The 19,581-nt window shown below is 37.8% G+C and overlaps 2 protein-coding genes across 6 annotated transcripts in view; one reads left to right on the top strand and one right to left on the bottom strand.

Annotated features, from left to right (window-relative positions):
• Positions 1–19,581, top strand: part of LOC139122663 (uncharacterized) — a 249,372-nt gene that overhangs the window by 37,834 nt on the left and 191,957 nt on the right. The gene's annotated exons all lie outside the window — the stretch shown is intronic.
• The window catches only part of LOC139122649 (sphingomyelin synthase-related protein 1-like), a 28,456-nt gene that overhangs the window by 6,531 nt on the left and 2,344 nt on the right, over positions 1–19,581 (bottom strand). For 2 of the 5 annotated variants that reach the window (XR_011549511.1, XM_070688237.1), the window contains exons 3-5: positions 3,701–4,062; positions 1,551–1,668; positions 523–682 (exon numbers count right to left, since the gene is read on the bottom strand). Coding sequence is in view for 4 of the 5 variants with exons in the window: in XM_070688237.1 (XP_070544338.1) it covers positions 523–682; positions 1,551–1,668; positions 3,701–4,041 (619 nt within the window). In the remaining variant the exon portion in view is untranslated. Of the gene's footprint in view, positions 1–522; positions 683–1,550; positions 1,669–3,700; positions 4,063–7,444; positions 7,541–13,400; positions 13,485–17,022; positions 17,146–19,581 lie in introns of those variants that run through there. The other 3 variants (XM_070688241.1, XM_070688240.1, XM_070688239.1) reach the window with 3 other exon arrangements.

The following is a 19,581-nucleotide window of genomic DNA, read 5'->3' as shown; positions in this document are numbered from 1 at the left end:
TGACGAACACTCAAGAACGAGTTGGCATGATATCAGTGATGCTTAGCTCACAAGATTTTCGAAATAGTCATAAGATAAGTGTACAATGCCTGTAAGAGAAGACTACGCCCTAGGAATGAACATAGCGATAGTAAACACAGTCGTCTTCAGCACTTGGCCATATTTCGCCACACAGCATTTTGTAGCCGTAGTTTGTAGTCTAACAACAATACCTCGGTGAGAGTCAGTTGCCACCATCAAATCCGAATTTTGTACATCCACAGAATCTAGGGTCTATGGTACATCTCATTAACATCCTAAGTTTGTGTCGCATTTATATTTGCATTACAGCTATACATTGCCCTTTGACAGCTTTTCGTACCATCCTGGTGACCCAAAGCAATGAACTTACACCTCGTATTCCGTCTTATTAACTTTTTCTCCCTGTTCCCTGTAAACTGATCCAAACTTACTATTCATGAGAATGGGTTTGGGCCAAACCATGGCGATGAAACGGGTAAACTTCGACAAATCACTACTTACATTTTGTAATGTTGAAAGATAAATAGATGAATGTAATGGTATGGCCGCTGTACATGAAATCGCCACATGTAACCCCGGTTGAGCCAGCATCTGTGTACGAACCAAGCGTTGTCACAATGGCCAGAGACTGCTTTAACCTCACGTAGAATGAACCATTTGTCTGGGGTGAAATCGAAAGGTCAGAAGTTTTTATAGTGAGTAACTTTAAGACCGAAATCCGGAACTGTAAGCAATAGACAGTGCTATCCAACGACAATTTGTTCTGGTGTGACTGTCTGTGTGTTGGCCACTATGCATACATCTTCTTCTGTGTATCAGTGTATGTGTTGCTTTCGTAGGTTTTGTCTGTAGTCCTTATGCCTCATTTACTATATATATATATATATATATATATTATATATATATATATATATATATATATATATATATATATATATATATATATATTTATGTATATATCATATCATATTATATATATATATATATATATATATATATATATATATATATATATATATATATATATATAAGATATATATTTATAAGGTCATTCGTCTGATGATCGCTACAGAGAACACATGTAACGTGAAACTCTGAGTAACGCCTACGTCCTGTTTTCGACTTGTTATCAATTATTGCCGTATATATATATATATATATATATATATATATATATATATATATATATATATATATATATATATATATATATATATATATATCCCGCCCTATACCTACCTATCTGTCCCGGCCACCCTCCCCTTAAATCAAAGTTCCAGCCTTGATGCTCAAACACCAAGTGATGAGCACCCATTTCAAACGAAGTGTGGGGAAGTATCCTTATTCACTTCTCTCTAATAGACAATGCTATCAAACGACAATTTGTTATTATGCGCATTGAAACTGACATACTTCAACTTTCGTTCAAACTTTATTCAAGGAGTCAATTCTCTTTCAAAATTGCAATAATAACAACACCAAATACTGAAAGTCAGAATGTCTGTCCCATAGGCCCACCCTGTCATTACCTTAGCGGCACAAACCAGGTCGGAATGTGTTACAGGAACTGACGTCACAAGCATACAGACATTCCTCCAGAGGTATAAAACGGCTATGCTGCCAAAGTATCTTCGGAGAATCACATGTCTATTAAAATAAGTTTGCAAATGTTAAAACATCAAAATGTATTTGTCAGTCAAAATCCAACATCAGCCGTAGATTCCGTATTCTTTATGAGTTCTGTCCACGTAGGCACTTATAATAAAACCCCATTCAACTGTCCATGACTGCAACAGAACAAAAATTTGCATATTTCTGTCGCTGCATAACAGATGTTTATTTATATCTGCAGTTCACAAACGGGAACAGCGGAAGGTCAGCGACCAAGAGAATGTCGAAAAGTACTATTGTGAAAAGGTAAGTCGCTGAGCTTGCATAAACATGTAAAAATGGGAAGCATTCAGCTCTGACAAAGCCGTGCTACTGTATCGTAAATCAGTTTGCGATTTGGGAAGCAATATTCCTTACGGCGAAAATTAAATTCGCATTTAAAATTACGTCGTATGATAATTTGAGTCCAAAATTTAGAAATCTAACTTCCACGCCATCAGGCCCCATAGATTTACGTGTTCAATGTGGTCGGGCTTCTCAATTACATTAAAATATATGCACGGGTTCAGGAACAAAACAAATATCTCTCCCTAAAATAATATTCATGAATCATGCCATGGCAAAGTACCAGCGCATGACTGCAGGTGGTCGTTTGTTAGCCAGCTGCATATATCTGGACCATTGGCCCTGCACACGCTGAAGCACATATACACATACATCCACATGGTGATATGCAGTCATGTACACAGCGATCATAAAAGTAGATTGCTTGAGCTTGATCACTGTATAAATGGTTTCGTACCCCCTATAGACCTCCCTATTGATTAGATCGACCCAGTGCCATAGTAGCGGCATAACCTGATTAGTGTCATAAAAATCACAATGGAGCCCATTTATGAAAGTTCTGAACTTTGCTACGCTCAATATCCACCAAGAAAAGGACCGTTATATTTTTGATTGGGTGATCAAAATGATCTCCCCCTCCTTCTCCCCCTCTCTCTCTCTGTCTGTCTGTCTGTCTGTCTGTCTGTCTGTCTGTCTGTCTGTCTGTCTCTCTCTCTCTCTCTCTCTCTCTCTCTCTCTCTCTCTCTCTCTCTCTCTCTCTCTCTCTCTCTCTCTCTCTCTCTCTCGCTCTCTCTCTCAAATTGTATTTATTTCAGAAGTTGGCAGAGTATGAATATTTTACAAAAAAACTCACCGTAAATCTCGCTCTGAAATTTTTTTTTCATCCTTTATAGCATGCATAACCACCCCCCCTCAAGATCTAAGAATACTCCCCCATAGCAGTATGTTGCCCTACTTACGAGTGTTCTTACTTTTGCTACTAAAACTTGGAGGTGGTAAGCCAAGTTTCCTGGCAACTCAGGGATTTGCGTCAGAAATACAAAGAGGCGGACAGCATGACTATTGATATTCGGGTACATAAAGGTAGGGCCGCTCACGACAGTGAGATCAGTGAGATAAAACCTTTGCTACGGATGTAAAGAAAGCATTTTATCCATAGTAACCCTTTGAGCGCCAAAATCAATTTTTGTCACCCTTATAAAATATACCTTAGTCAATTTTTGTTACATTTTTGTCAAAATTTTGCTAAAAAACTGTGGCCAATGAAATCTTTAGTTCCTTTGGTCCAAAATTATCACAAGAATTACAGAAAAGTTCATAAAAATTGGTAAAATGTTGCACTAAAATTTTGGTGGGAAAAAATACAGCACTCAAAGGGTTAATTGTAAATCGAAATCTACAGATATCAATGGACGTGGATTATACAAAGACTGAAAGGGTTACGTCTAACTTTCCTACTATTTAGTCTGATGGTCCTCTGAAATTGATGAAACTTTTTAAAGTTATGGTTAATAAAAGAAATCACGCACCTCCTGAATTCTCGAGATCGTTTCTCTTCCTTGATATATATATATATATATATATATATATATATATATATATATATATATATATATATATATATATATTTTTTTTTTTTTTTTTTTTTTTTTTATGATTGGCCGTTGTTATGGACACTCAGAACGAATGCGTTGACAAAAGACAAATACGCAATTTTACTCACCTATATTTGTGCATAGATGCTGTGATCAGGAATGTTATTGCAAGAAACACCAGCGAGGCAGCGCAAATGTATTCTGGGTAAACCTGAAAAGTCATGTAATGTAACACAACATCCGGTAGTGGCGGGTGCCTCGAAGGATCAGGTCTGACGTCATTAACAACTACCGACACATACGCTGAAATAGTCATTACCAAGAGAAATAAAATCAGACTTAAAAGTGTTTTCTTTTTTGATATTTCTCCTACATTTGTCCTGGTAGCTATTCCATTTCCCAGCGTCTTGTTTCTACCGTTGGATGTCGCACATACAGGTAACAACTCCTCGTGTGCTGATGACGTCATTGCCGGCTTCTTGGGTTCTGTCTGTCAAAAATCGATGAGAGAGAGAGCGATAGTTCGTTCGTAATCAGTACAAGACATGCATCAATCACTATTTGAAAAAAATGCACAAGTGGGCACTGGAATTTCTGTAAGAAAACAACAGCTCTCGTGTTGTAATTCCGGAATAACGTTGCCCCGAAATAGAACACGCACTTGCAACGGAATGCGATCCGTGCGCGGTAAAATTTGCCGAACCACATGTACGCGTCAAATGCAAAGCGGGTCATTGCCCAGACAAGAACGCGTCACAATCTGAGAATCTAGACTATCAGTAGACTACACTTTTACCGCTACCTAACTACTTTTTGGCTGCCGAATCGTCACCGACTGTGGTAATAATGCACTTCTTTAAATTAAAAACAAACTACATGCTAGGTGTGCACAAACAAAACCGTACGTATAGGCCTAATATGTGTCATTTTGGGATACAGTTGAGAAATTTGTCTGCTTCATTGCCATGTTAAAACTCTGTAAAGGAAGTCAACATGAGCAGTTTTCCATTCTTAATCTTTAAAAACTTGGGCAAAGCTTTCCTGTGTTGTTACTTGCTAAAGATAATAGCCGCGCTGTTAAAGTTTGCATATTGCGTGAACAACTGTTAGCGTTACACGGTTCAGCATCTATTTTTAAGATCTCACAAGTCAGATGGTCGCCATTTTATGCATACTCCTCGTTAGCGGTTCTGTAGGTTATAATTTTGTAGACTATCCCTCGCCATCTGTCAAGATGCCAATCAACATCATTGACCTCTCAAATAAAACAAAATCAACAAAAGTGAAGTTCAAAGACAGCGATCTCGTCCCTTGTACACCGTATCACGATTAAACCAAGGATTCGAAATGTTTAATCTAAAGCATAATGAACTATAGTTCAGGGAAAAGCTAAATGTGTTGTATGAAATCATGTATTCTAAACATGATTTTAGGAGTCGAACAAGACAGGACTTTTAAAAAGCTATAGAAGGTAGTTGAAAATACATCAAAATTTAAAGCTGATTGAGCCTTGAAGATCCATTAGCTGTAACTTCGGTCATTTTTATTTATTTTGTTTGTTCTGTGTATTATCTGTAGTTTCTGGTTTGAGTCCCTGAACCATGGAGAAATTCCTAATATTTAGCTCATAAATATACCCTATATGAGTATAATCTGCATTGTTATTGTTTAAATTTTGTATTCAGGTCCGGACTAGAATACATTTATCAACAATAACAATGGTCATTTCACATACACAGGCTGTGTTGGCAAGCAAGACACCGGGCATTGGTCATGATGATCGGATTATAGTAAAATTCTGTAGTTGATACATTGAAACAGAGTAGTGAAAAATTAGTTAAAAGTTACAGCTAATGTCCCTTTAAAATATTCAATTTATTCAAGGTCAATGAACTTGTGTACACACTTCTGGACATCAACACGCTATAAACATTTCGACCTAATATTCACAGTTCTACAGCTGTTATTTTAGGTTAATTGACTTTTTCGAAGTGAGGGTTATCATTCGTATGTGCACGAGTTGTGTGGTTACTTCTAATGTCTCGTATTTACCGTAAAAGAGAAGAAATTAACTCAAATCAACTCAAGATAGTATATGTTGATTGCGATGAGACTCTACGCCAGTCTCTTGAAGTTCGTCATTTACTGTTGACGCTTACAGAGCGGATCGGACGTGCCTGCGATTGGCACCTGCCATGTGTCATTGACAACATCAAATAAACCGATAGATTCTCCCACAGACGGATGCCTACGTGCGGCATGCGCCCGCTCCATAATTTTTCGCCCGGAGGTTTAAGCAAAGCCACAACAGAAACAAACAGCTGTCCACAGTCTAGACAGTGTTTGATTTTTAGAGTTCCAATAACATATGTACATGAAAGAATTCATGATCAACATATTGCATTACATTCAATAACAGATGCGTGTACGTGGTCTTACTCAAGTCACCACGAATACATCTAAAATTGTTGACAAGCGTAGACACAATCACACCAAAGCTCTCAACTTTTACATGTCAAGCTTTCATTTCCTCAACGGCTCTCATTTCACAAAGGTACACTGCACGTATCTATTCACTTGAGATGATGATTCTGACTTGTAAGTTGTCACGTCGACTACAATTTGTCCTTTCACCACTAGACTTTGTTCAATAAGTTTGGACGCATCCATATACATGTACTACGACATTGTTTAGGGAGGCTGCAAAAGTTTAACCCTTTCACCACCATGGTTCCACCCAAACCCATTGTTATCAATGGTGATCTTGGACCTGTATACAGGGAACTAGGGGTGAAAGGGTTAAGGGAACAGATCGCTTGTTTAGGGAGGCTGCAAAAGTTTAAGGGAACAGATCGCTGTCTTTATTAATACTTCAAAAATATGATAAAAATTGTTGTGGACACCCCTTGTGATATTACTTTTGTGTTTACGGTAACCTACTTGGCTGAGGTTCACAAAGTGTACGGACCGGTCACGTCTTTGAATCCCTGACTTTTAAACACTGAATCAATCAAACAAACAAAACGCTCTTTGACACACAAGGCATTGTGGGTCCCGCAATGTGCATTAGGCCAAAGTAATTAAATTCTTTGTTTTGCGTCCCCAACCGCGTAGGTTTTTAAGGTTTTCATGAAAAACACACACAATGTATTTGAATATGAAATTTTAGGACATGACCGCTTAGCTTTTCTGAACTAAAATTTTGTTACAATTTTGTATTTGCTGCAATCAAATTACATTGTGTTAATTTTCTTGTGTGTGTTTTTCAGCCGCTTAGACGCGTACCTTTTCCCATTTAGAGTGGACGCAAAACAAAGAATTTAATTACTTGGCCTTATCGTTATTAGCCCGCAATGCGATATCACAAGGTTAGTTTACACCGTCAGTTCTCGAGTCGGTCTAGAGAACATTGTTACTGTTCACAATATGCTAGAAACGTCAAGAAATTCACAAAATCAAACCTTCCAATTTCGTGTCGTTTTGCTATGGACACGTCACCATTACATTCTGTTGTACACATGTATAATAAATGTTTATATAGGTAACATAACTAACAACACGTTTGTGCGGTGGCAATTCGTAAACCGACTCAAAATTCTACTTCAAACATGCAGTGTTTCATCCAGGATGGCATTAGCAGGGGGATTTTCCCCTTTACCAGAATTTTTTTTTTTTTTTTTTTTTTTTTTTTTGGGGGGGGGGGATTTCACCAGTTCATGTGTTCTACTTGTATCAGTAAGGTGTGACTGGCAGCATTTCATGGAGGGCTGGTCCCCCTTGACAGATTACTAGGGGTGCCAACATGTCAACAAAGGTTGAATCCCCCATCCCCCCTCTCTAGATGAAACATTAAACATGCTTAAGTGTTTTACCTTTTTTTCCTTCTACCTGGGACAACACAAAATTGGATGCATGACTAAGAGTAGGCTGGCAAGACTAACTCTCTGGTCTCAAGTGATCGAACTTCATCGTCATGTTTCAAATAACTTTGTATTGATTGTGGGGGGAGGGGCATAGCATAAGGACATCCGTCAGAGTGGGCGCAAAAGATAGAGCTTACATAGGAGAGAAGGATGAGGGTTTCCTGCGTATAATATCCTGTAAAACATTGGCGTCATAACATTTTCCAGGGAAATATTGATAATTTGCTGTGTAGTAGTGCAAACACTATTCAATTTGTAGAGATGACTCGTACCTTTGGAATGTTTATGACAATCAATGATTACATTCATTATTATTCCGATCAAGAAAGCTTTTTTTTATGCGATGTAAGAATTTCAATTTACTATAACAACCATGAGTACTGCGACATCGAATTTTATACTTTCCCATTCCCTGTTGGGGTAAGAATCCTCCTTGGAGGATTCTTAAACTAAAATGGTGATGCCAAAAGGAAACATGTATTTTTAAAATATCAACTGCAGAAATGTTTTTCCTACCCAGTGAACTTCGAGTGATCCAAGATGGTGAATACGGAATAAAAATGCCCGTTTCATTATCTGCTGTCAAAACAAGTTTATATAGATCTGTCGGTCTATTTCTGGATTGGGTGACTCGAAAGAAAACATTATTAATGCTATTTTCAATGTTTTTACCTCAAATTGCATTGCTTTGTTGTTTGATATTTGTTTTGTAATGTTTTCAATGTAAACATCTTGCAAGCTTGTCCTTGGGTTATTATGTAAGCAATATCATTCCTTTAATATCGAGGACTCATTGTCTGCTTTTAAAAACTTGTTCAGCTTGTGAGAGATTGTACATAATGCAGCTCAATGAGTATAGTTCTTAGGGAATTAATATCTAAAGTGAAAATATAGGAAAGGGATATGGAAACTTGGATTAAGATTCTTTAAATTATATATTAAAATTACACAATAAGTGCTAAAATTGTAAAGGACAGCTCCATGATGTCCTGTAAAGAAAATGGAAATTCGAGCAAATATTTGCAGATTCTTTAATAGGCTGTGTTTGACACTCCTTCAAATTTCAGATTACCGAGTTTTAGTTGAATGGGATACAAAATAGCACTTGGTATGGGCACATTGAGAAAATAATGTGTTCACGATATGGCTGCCGGAGTGTCTGAAATAAAAACGGCGAAAGCACGGTACATATAAAACGAAGAGGGTAAAACAAGAGAAGACTGATAAATAACGTATATGTATGTATGTATGTATGTATGTATGTATGTATGTATGTATGTATGTATGTATGTATGTATGTATGTATGTATGTATGTATGTATGTATGTATGTACGTATGTACGTACGTATATATGTATGTATGTATGTATGTATGTATGTATGTATGTATGTATGTATGTATGTATGTATGTATGTATTGTATTGTATGTAAACTCTAAATATGTAGAGAGAGAGAGAGAGAGAGAGAGAGAGAGAGAGAGAGAGAGAGAGAGAGAGAGAGAAAGGGGGAGTTTGATAGCGAAAAGTAAGTCATTTCAGGATACATATAGGATGTTATATATGGATTTTAGTTTACATTTCAATTATACAGGATAAATCTCCATACGTCCCCATTTATTGCTGAATGTTTGTTGTGTCAACAGCGCAAAAGACAAACAGAACCCCTCTCTCCCTCATTTTTTCCTGTTTCTCTTTACATGCCCCCAATTTTAGGCAGAAAGATGTTTTTGTCCGAGAAACCATGAATTAAGGCCATACGGTTACATGTGAATAACCATTAGCAGTGAATTTTGGTGACGTTTTTCACTGTTTTTTATAAAATGTCATGACATTTTCTTGTTCTAATCCCCGGAGAATGTTGAGATATGCAATGTTTAGCTTCCTAATTCAGCCTGTATGTATGTAAACTGCATTGTTTATATTGAACACGATTGGAACTAATTACGGATAATTGAATACTGAAGTATTATCGGTTTAATCTGCAAATGTAAGCTCATCTGTTTTTCTTTTTAAGTTATACACTTGTTTTTTAAGTAATTTATAAAATTGCAAAATTCGGCTATATTTCACCTAACATTTAAGAGAAATTAGTTCTAATCGTGTTAAATTTGTTGACCCTGATTGAAATGAAAATAACACCAGTGCAGTTTATACGTATAGATGCTGTGTTGACACGCTAAGTGTTTCAACATGCTTTGGGAAGACTTGTAGCAAGATTCTGAGAAAACGTGGAATTGACAATAAAAGCAAAAATAGTGAAAAAATCACCAAAACTTACATACACTGACCCTTTTACAGTAACAGACAATTTTCTGATCAATGGTGATTTGGTTAATTGGTGGTAGCACTGCTCATGTTCCGAACCGCGCGAGACATTCCGAGATATCGCGAGAATATGTGGTTCGCAGTGGACGTGTTCTCGCAACACAGGACAAACTGCGCAAAACAGGACAAGTCGCTAATTACGTTAAACACTGCATAAAATATATGAAGTTGCAATCTTTGCTCAGTTTTGCACTTTTTCTAGTTCCATACAAAGTTTGACTTGTATTACTCAGCTGGAAACCTGTTTCTACGGGCATGTATTAAAGTCTCGCGAGATCTCGCAATCAGCGGAACATCGTCTATTGCTTGGTATGTAGATTGGCGTCTTCTGATTGAGAAATATTTTACCTAATATCTATTATACAAGTAGTTACTGTGAATTTATTTCCAGTCGTAATATAGTGGAAGTTACTCGTACACAGCTCGTGTTACTGTCAAACTTTCACTTATGGAGATATCAGGAATAGGGGCATGTCCTCTTTTATGTTGTTCCCGTTTTCGGCGCAGAGAGAATGCCTTCCACAACTTGTTTGAAGCAGTTCTTTTTTCGCGGACAATTGACACCGGTACAAACAGGTCCCATCATCTGACTGTTGTTATTGTGTTTGTGAAATGACACAAGTTTCTTGTTTACTTCCCGTACCATGTCAAATTTGTCTAGTATTTGCTCCGCACTCATTGCTGTCGTGTGTCAAATGTTCAATATTTTCAAGGCTAATACTTGATACTTCAGCATAAATTAGGGAGATAAAGAAAAAAAACGCATAAATTTTATTTTGTAGAATAAAAATCAGGTCAACATCATCAAACGTTATTGCAACTTCCTTATTGAAATGATAAGCGATCTGACTGAAATCAGTCAACAGATGTCATTTTGAGATTCCGGGATATTCAATGTATTATTTCATATCAAAGCATATCACCGGAAACACATTGCACTCGAATCCTACGAAACTAGCTATACATGTAATGATCACAATAAAAACCAAAATGGTATATAGGGCCTACTGCATGAATTCAATAATAAATGTCAATCATCGTGCCAATGAAGCTGTCGAAATAGTACTATAGCTCAAATGCCCACACCATGCCAGTTGCAAAACAGGATAATTAACGGTGTCCAGACATAGTTATTTTAAAACATTTGAGTAGAACTGGTACCGTGAAAACAACTGGACATGACATGGAAACAGATTTAAAAACTGATAAAGTCAGTAAATGCCAATGAAGGTTTTGCCCGCTTCGTTTAGACACCCAGTAAGTATAAAATTAAAAAGCAGTTAAGTATAAGACTTTGTACTTTTTATCGTTGAATAATATCGATTTTGTTGTAAGTTTCATGGCCTTTGTGATAAGTTTATGACAACTCTGCACAGCTGTAAGACAGCATGCACTGATCTGTTTAAATCTTTCGCAATGCAAAATTAATTAGGCCTTGATTTTTATCGGCAGGGGCAACACAGCTTATCCATCAGCAGCGGGCATCTTTGCGGATATAATGATCATGATAATTATTTTAGTAGACGCAGAGTCCTTCCAAGTACATGTGGTTGCTTGGAGGGACTGTGGTAGACTTCTAGACCTAAAAAGATTTCATTTAGGTCGTGATGTAGGGGTCCCATTCGACTTTAAACCAGGACTTTTTGATTTCGGCACATCGGTGAACATATCTGATCTTTATAAACTAACTCGCATGTCTTCCTTATCCCCCCCCCCCCATCATAGTACGTAACATACACTACTATTTATCAGCCTGAGGACTGCATTTCCCGTACTCATGGAAAGTGTTTCTTGTTGCACAGTAGACAAAGATCCGTCGCCTGAGGAGATACATGAATCAGGGATCTTCGAATCCAGCTGAGGCCAGGGAAACTTTTGATTTCTCACCCAAGGTCTCATAAATATAGATTCAAATGTTTTTTAAGGTTTATAGATCTCATGATATTATCGACTTTTCTTCGCCCGTACTTTGAATATAAATTATAGATGTCATCTTACACTGTTTTTGTGCGAATAGTGATTACCTAGTAAAACCACAGCATCCACATTTCTTGAAATGTCGTGCACAAACTTTGACGTGACAAAGGGATCGATGTATTCTCGACCACGGAGTGACGTCAGTAGGTGAAACGCATGTGAACGAGGTGAAGAGATACAGAAATTGTATGGGAAAAAAGCAGAACTAAAAGTTATGTCATTTATGTATATTGAAACTTTGAATATTGGTTTGATGGTTGAAAAATCCGAACTTAAATATTTGTTTTCACGGCGCTGTGTCGCAAAAATGACGTAAGAACCCGCAAGTACCCGGATGGCCCGCGGTCGAAAATGAGAACAGAGACCAGTGTATATAAAAATACACCTATACCACGGTAAATTGCGGTACCAAACAAACATGAAGACAACATACTCATGTCCATAAGATGTTATATAATGACTAGAATAACCAGAAGGCAATAAATTATGTATGATGATCAACATATTGGCACATATCTAAATGTTCTACACACGACTATATCTGTCCTTAAACCATCTGCAGACTACATGTATGCACAGAGTAACATAAACAGAGTGGCAACACTTGCATGCCTTTGTTCCATGGTCGTCTCGGTAGACTATTGGCTTTTCATATTAAAATGAGCTTAAAAGGTGTTAAACTTTTTGGAGGCTTGGTTTGTGGTTGATAATTACACGAGATTATGCGAAACATACGACGAGATGGCATCGTACTGCCAGTCGCGTAGCAACCATTTTACTTTGTGAGCTCTCAGGCCAGAAACACTGCCTCACGCCAATCAAAACATAACACGCCAGCAGTTTCATAAACATGTCCTTTCTTGGCGCACGTGTAAAAGACGGTATGACTGACCGTAAACCATTGAGTAAAACCAGACAGTATCGATAAAAGACTTTCAAATTTGGTTCAAACACACTCATTATATATTCATAAAAATATTAGAGGAATTTTTTAAAACGGTAAAACCCACTTTCCTGAAGCTCAAAACACTCCCGTTTTCGCCAGCACATCAATTCCGATCAGCACCACACGACAACAACAACACAAGCTTTGTCGAACATACTTTCGCTTAACAATTGGTGAAAATCCGAAAATTACCGAAGGGTGCATGGTCGGCACTCTTCGGAAAAGAGAGCCAAGAGCTTCGTGAGGCGAGGCAAACATGGATTGCTTACGTAACCGCTTCACGCCTTAAAGTTTACAATAGCTGTTGCCACTCTGTCTGATATTACTCTGTGATGTATGTGAAACTGCACTACTCATAGTCATACGGCAGTTCAACTCTCAGTGGCAGATTCACATACACAATTGGTGATATGTTTTGACAGGTACTTTGATATACACCTACAAAATTGTCAATAAATCTGTCTGGCTACCGCATTCACTGACAATATACATTCGTATCTCAGGTTAGAGCAAGCATTTTGTTTTGACATCGAGAGCGTCGGATACTGAGACAGGAACCGTCGCCTCGTACAGTACTATGACTACAACGCGCACGCTGTGAACCAGCACTCTTCGACAATCTTTCTCACCCATCGCGTGCAGAAAATGAAGGCCTACCTTTCAATAATCCTCTCTCCGAAAATTGAAACTTCCAACTGGTATGCTCATACGATCCTATACAAGTAGGTATATGACTGTAGTAATCCCGAAGTATGGTCGCGGTCAATATACCGTGCACACCCTTGTCTCGCGTGATTGTGCAGCCAAATGATATTGAAATTATGAAAGCATTTTCACCTGATCATTCAATGCTATGTCAAATTAATTTCATTTATGAAATTTTCAGAATTTACGGAAAGACTTTCAGAAAATGAAGGACATCCCCTCATACATTGCATCGTGTGGTTCCAAGTGCACACACTGAGCTGACGGTGCGTCTTGCTTCAAACAATGAACTACAGTTGTTTGCGTGACAATACTAATTATGTTACATTGTTTCAATATTATTGGGCAGGGCGGGAAAAGCTACCATATATTATAGGTACGGGTACCGGGAACCTCTGGTTTTAATTTTACCTATCCACGTACGGTTCGGTAACAGGCGGGCTGGACAAAAATGAAATAGGCTACAATTTGCAGAGGAAACAATGCAAGAAATCATGCATTCACATAGTATCTAACAAAGTATTTGGTCGAGTGAATTTGTCTTCAAAAAGTGTGCGATGCAAATCCGGCAAAATGCCATTTTGGAAAGCGAAAAAATATTGTGAACGTTCAGTTCCTCCCTTGACCTTTATCCAAAGTGGGTATCTGCACTAAGGCTCTAGGTACGAGTGAAGTTTGATTAAAGCTGTGCCGCGGTGTTCGGCTATAAGCTTAAGTTACCACCGCGATCGTGCGGTACCAACTTTTCAGCTGAGCCAGTGCAGACACCCACTTTTGTCCACTATCTGCATAATGATTGCGTTACATGACTTCGGATGAACGGCCGAATTTTACTGATATGTTAAAGTGAAAGTATAAGCTTACGCAGGCCTCCCCGGGGGTAGGCCTACTCCTATAATAGAAAGACGAACGGATAATTAAGCTTATGTGCCGACCGAATTGGTCACCTTTTTTTAAAAAAATCCCTAAATCTGGGTCGATTTTTTCACAGAAACCCTTAAATTGTGTCGATAGCATAGGAAATGGTCCTCATGCAATAGAAAAATGGTAAAAATCTCCATAAAATTCCTGATAGGCTAATAGGTCATTTTAGGAGAATACAGGCTACTTCGATATATATTTTCAACTTGGGCGGCACACCGACCACCCCGGTGTCATCATATGAAAATATTTGGAGTAACACGCCAAACCCCGGGACATAGGATCCAATGTTTCTGCAAGCTGCCTCATCCAATATGGGTAGCAAAACCCCGATTAAACTCAACGCTTCTGTGGTATGGTATTCCACTTTTAGATCAGCTTAAAGGGTCTTACAGTGTAGGTCGTACCGGGTCCACCAAGAAAAACAGGTTAAAACTAATGATAGATTGCTAGGTGTTTTATTCCTCTTAACTGCAGTGCCTACATTACATTAGGCCTATTAGGCTTATAGTAATATTCCATATTTCCAGGCGACTAAAAATTGGTGTACAGATATCGAAAATACACCTAAGCTTACATGTTAACCTACATTTAGCCATTCGGGGATGGGTACTGCACATGCTCACCTGTTGCTAATAGTGCTTAAGGTATTTTTGATATGTAAGGACATTTAGGCTACCCATAAATCTTCTTTTTTACTGTAGACCTCCAGGAGAGGTATTCGCTGCAGGATTGCAGTAGGCTTATGGACTACAAAGATAACACATTTTAACATTTATCATCATGCAAATATTTGTTCAACTTTCCTTTATGCTGTGTATGTCTACTATAGCTCTCCATGTGTTTTATTGCATTACTGCTTGAACTGTTTAGTACTGAGAACACGGTCGGCGAAATGACTTAATTAGGCCAAATTAAAAAAAATGTGCGTGTTTCCGACAACATGCGTCGAAATTTATGGTAGGTAGGTCGAGGGGCATTTTTATTTTTCTTTTGTTGTCTGAGACCCATAAACTACGGTAAAATTGAGAGAATTTACTCGAGTTTCTTTGAAAATGCCAAAAAATAAGTAGTGTTGGCGGGGTTTATACGGTCGGTCGGGTTACCGGAAACGCAGATATTTTTTATTTGGCCTTACGAAATCATATTTTACGAAGGTATAACAAATTCAAGCGTTTTTTTTCTCCCCTACAAAGATTGACAATCAAATAGTTAATGTCTATTGGCGTCGTCTGCTAGAAATTGATAATTATACCAGGTCCAAACGCCTACAGAATATGTACATCGGTCCCTTGGGATCACGTGATTTCCCGGATTAGCTAACATATAGTCCAATGTTATACTTGAATACAATAGAGATTTGAACTGTTTCAGAAACATGATGAAATCTCGAGTCACGCAAAATGGCCCAGTCAAAGCATTCGTTCTCACCAGTCACAGAAGATAGTTTTAGTAACCAACTGTTGTTTGTTGATGAAAGACGTCCTGCAGTCAGAAACAGATGTGGCAGATAATAGTCGGGTAACAAAGCTAGAGACCCATAAGATGTGTCGTGCTAAGGTGGGCCAGTACCTTCCGCAATGGAAGGCCTGTGGTTGAAACCTAAAGCCGAAGGAATGGACAATTTGATATCACGGGAAGGCTAGCGGATTTCCGGGAAAGTTGCTGCCAGAAAATGAGGTAAAAATATGTCAGTGCTCTTGTAAGAGGAAAAATTTTGCTTCCGAAGATGCTATCGAAAACGGTGCAGGAATGCACTTAAATCAAGTGACGTTGGGCGTCAGGAGACTAACCTGGGGATTTTCAGTCTCAGCGATTGGTCAAACTCACGTTTGTAACAGCTACGTCATGTAAACTTCTTCATAACATTATAACACAAATTTATTTCGTTTATCTGTACATGATATAGCAGTTCGATTTACAATAAATCTGTGAGATATATATATAAATATATATATACATATATACATATATATAAATATATATATAAATATATATATATATATATATATGTGTGTGTGTGTGTGTGTGTGTGTGTGTGTGTGTGTGTGTGTGTGTGTTTGTGTGTGTATACACACACACTCAGGAGCGAACTTTGAATCTAAAAAAATAGTTCAAATGGTAACGTCAATGTAGGCCTAAGCTCACGCCTGAGGTACGGATATTACATTTAATATTAGCTTCAAATTCGTTTTCGATTCGTTTATCCATACAAGTGTAAAACCTGACAAGAATCGCAAAATCAATTAAAAGAAACCTCAAATGACAGTTCCCTTCAAATGAAATGACTTGAATCATATACATGAGAATCAATTGAGGAATTTCCGCTGCTTCATTTGCTGTGAATCTATCAAAGTGTACTTTGCGACTGAAATCAAAAGCCAAAAGAATGAGCAGTGCTTTGTCCCTGAGATTGTTGATTTGTCCACTGTTTGGTTCAAATATACACTGATATTACTCAGGCGGTTTATAATCTCAATGACAAATATGTCGTCGACGACAACACGTATATTCAATATATATTTCAAGCCATTCAGCCTACAACATAAAACTTACAGTTGGCTTTCATTCTCTCAGAGGTTTAAATATGTATTGTACGCTACTGTAGTGTATAATAACAAGAGAAATCTTTAGATGGAAATAGTTGCTTTACCTTGCGTAGTTTTGGTGTCAACAGAACACAACTGAGAGATACGCCTTTTAGAGTCACCAAAATTCATATCATTTAGATGCATGGGTTTTAGTTCACGACACCATGACTGTGAAGTAACCTGTGCCCACAACCAAATGTATTTTACAAATCAACCTAAATCTAAGGGGGCTAAGTTGTTTCAAAAAATTAGGCCAATTAGGAGGCCTCTTAAGAAACTATTGTTTTCATGACGAAGATTCGGTCAGGTGTTTTTCAGGTACGCCCCTAACAGTTCTGTCAGCTGACATCTGCATTTCAATGGAAGAGGCTGTTTTAAGTGCTAAAAACGCACACTTCCGGTGTGTATGACACACTGAATCAGTGATATCGACTCTCTAACTTAAGCAGAGTTCCGGGTATGGTTTGTCGACCTCTAAGTCGACCTAATCATTTAAGACCGACATAATAACATTCATGAATGCATATTATACTCTTGAGTATTGTTTGAGTTTATAAATCAAGAGACATTATTCATTATCAATAGAGATTATTCGTAATCAAGAAATATGCACCATAACTATTGCAATATGTTCAGAGATAACAACAGTCTTCTTGCAAATGATACTTTAAAGAGACCGCGCAAAATAACTGACCTTTTAAATCGTGGAAAATTGACAAAATGATATCAAAAGAGGGAGATTCTATCCTTTAATATTGCTACGATTTATCTCAGCATCAGTAAAAATCAGTAAAATCATTTTACTATACTCCTGGTATTGCAATTCAAAAATTTTAACTGGAAATTGCTGTCCTTGTAATTTCGTCTTTAAAACTAATATACTCTCATATGCCGACAATTCAAAGCAGAGGTCACATCCATGTTGAAATTTTGAGGTTGCTATTTCAAAATTGCGTAATGGATCTAGGTTGAATGACCGAAATACTATACTATGCAGTTGGGTATATAGAAATATTTCATGGATGGGCTTCTGTTCCCAAAGCATCATATCAGATCCGCTGAGAAATGAGAAATGAAGCCGATGTAAGACCCTACCTGATGATTCATTGTTACCCAAGTATATCTTCATTGTTTCACGTTGAAATTGGACTCGTATAACAACGATTTGCCAGCCCAAAACGATGTAGATTATTTTACAAAATAGTATTCGGTCAGACTCGAGGACGTTCGCATTGATGCTTGCGTCTAATGATGTGTTATATTTTTCATAATGTCATACATGCGACCGATGTGTAAATGTCAGAACTTAATAATTTACTCGCTCCAACTGAACAATTACACACCGAGAAACCCGTGACGGACATTGCTGAAAGGTGGAAACGTTTCCCGGAATCACTGCTGAATGTTATCGACAGCAGATGATCACGATACTATCATGTCTATCACTTTCTAGTCTAATGATCGGGTCGTACCTCATCAAGTCGGAAAAAGCTACAACTACGTAAAAACGCTCAGTAATCACAAGTCTCATTTGCATTGTATTAGTGTGTATGAAGTGTCTTTGATCAGAAATATCACCTCATTTTGATATTACAGAAACAGTTGAAACGGTCAATGGAAAAGGTCACCACCAAACTTTGGTGCTTACATATATATATATATATATATATATATATATATATATATATATATATATATATATATATATATATATAGCGATGGTGTCTATCTTACCAGTCTTTGCATATGGATGACTATCGTTGTTTGCTAAAATCACGACGAGTGGACATTTAAAAAGACTGGGCGCAGCGCCAAAATATTGAATGAAATATACGTCTTAGATATTTCCCTATCAACGTCCCTCCGTCTTGAAGAGCTTAAAGAGGTTAACAACGAGGAGCGAGGACTGAAATATTTTTGTGACAAAACGCATGCGTTAATCTTAATCTTCCTTAAGCATGCCCGTTCGCCAGTTGCCTAGAGTAACTTTATACTTTTCTAAAGTGTTTTTTTTTTTTACCAGCTCAAGGCACCGACTTAGATACCACTTCACGTACATCTCAGACGCTGCCTTGAACTAACTGACCTTTGCAGACACTTACGTGACATATGCCCATGCTGTAATTTTGAGACAGTGAATCATTACACACACCTTTGCGAGTCACTGATCAAGTTCATGAGGTTTTGTTTTGCTAATTATGGAAAAACCAATAACGGCAGGATATTTCTGATGTTCAAAGCCGGTTGCTTATTGTAACAGATTACCTCACCACTACGGCAGGCGTCGACGTATTCATGTATTGAGGTTCAACACATGTCAAAGAAATATACGTGCATGTCAAAGATCTCTATGCCTGTCTTACTCGTGATTGTAAAGAGACAAATGTGACACAACCAAACACAGACAGCGGAGCGTGAGAAAGGTATGTACATGTACACCTATAAAGAAACCTTAGTTCATGAAAACTTGAAAAGTATGGCAACACTGGCGAAGACCGAAAAGGGTGTTGTACAGGAGAGAATAAAACAGACCACCGACCTGAAACCACTCCACGATAGATCACTTCCGATTACAACCGCTTAACTTAGAAAGATGGGTGTGAACAGGGTATACAGCAACG

Source organism: Ptychodera flava, chromosome 22, assembly GCF_041260155.1.
Source record: "Ptychodera flava strain L36383 chromosome 22, AS_Pfla_20210202, whole genome shotgun sequence".
In the NCBI taxonomy this organism is placed as follows: domain Eukaryota; kingdom Metazoa; phylum Hemichordata; class Enteropneusta; family Ptychoderidae; genus Ptychodera; species Ptychodera flava.
The sequence above is the reverse complement of the archived record's forward strand: the minus strand, read 5'-3'. Positions and strand labels throughout refer to the sequence as shown.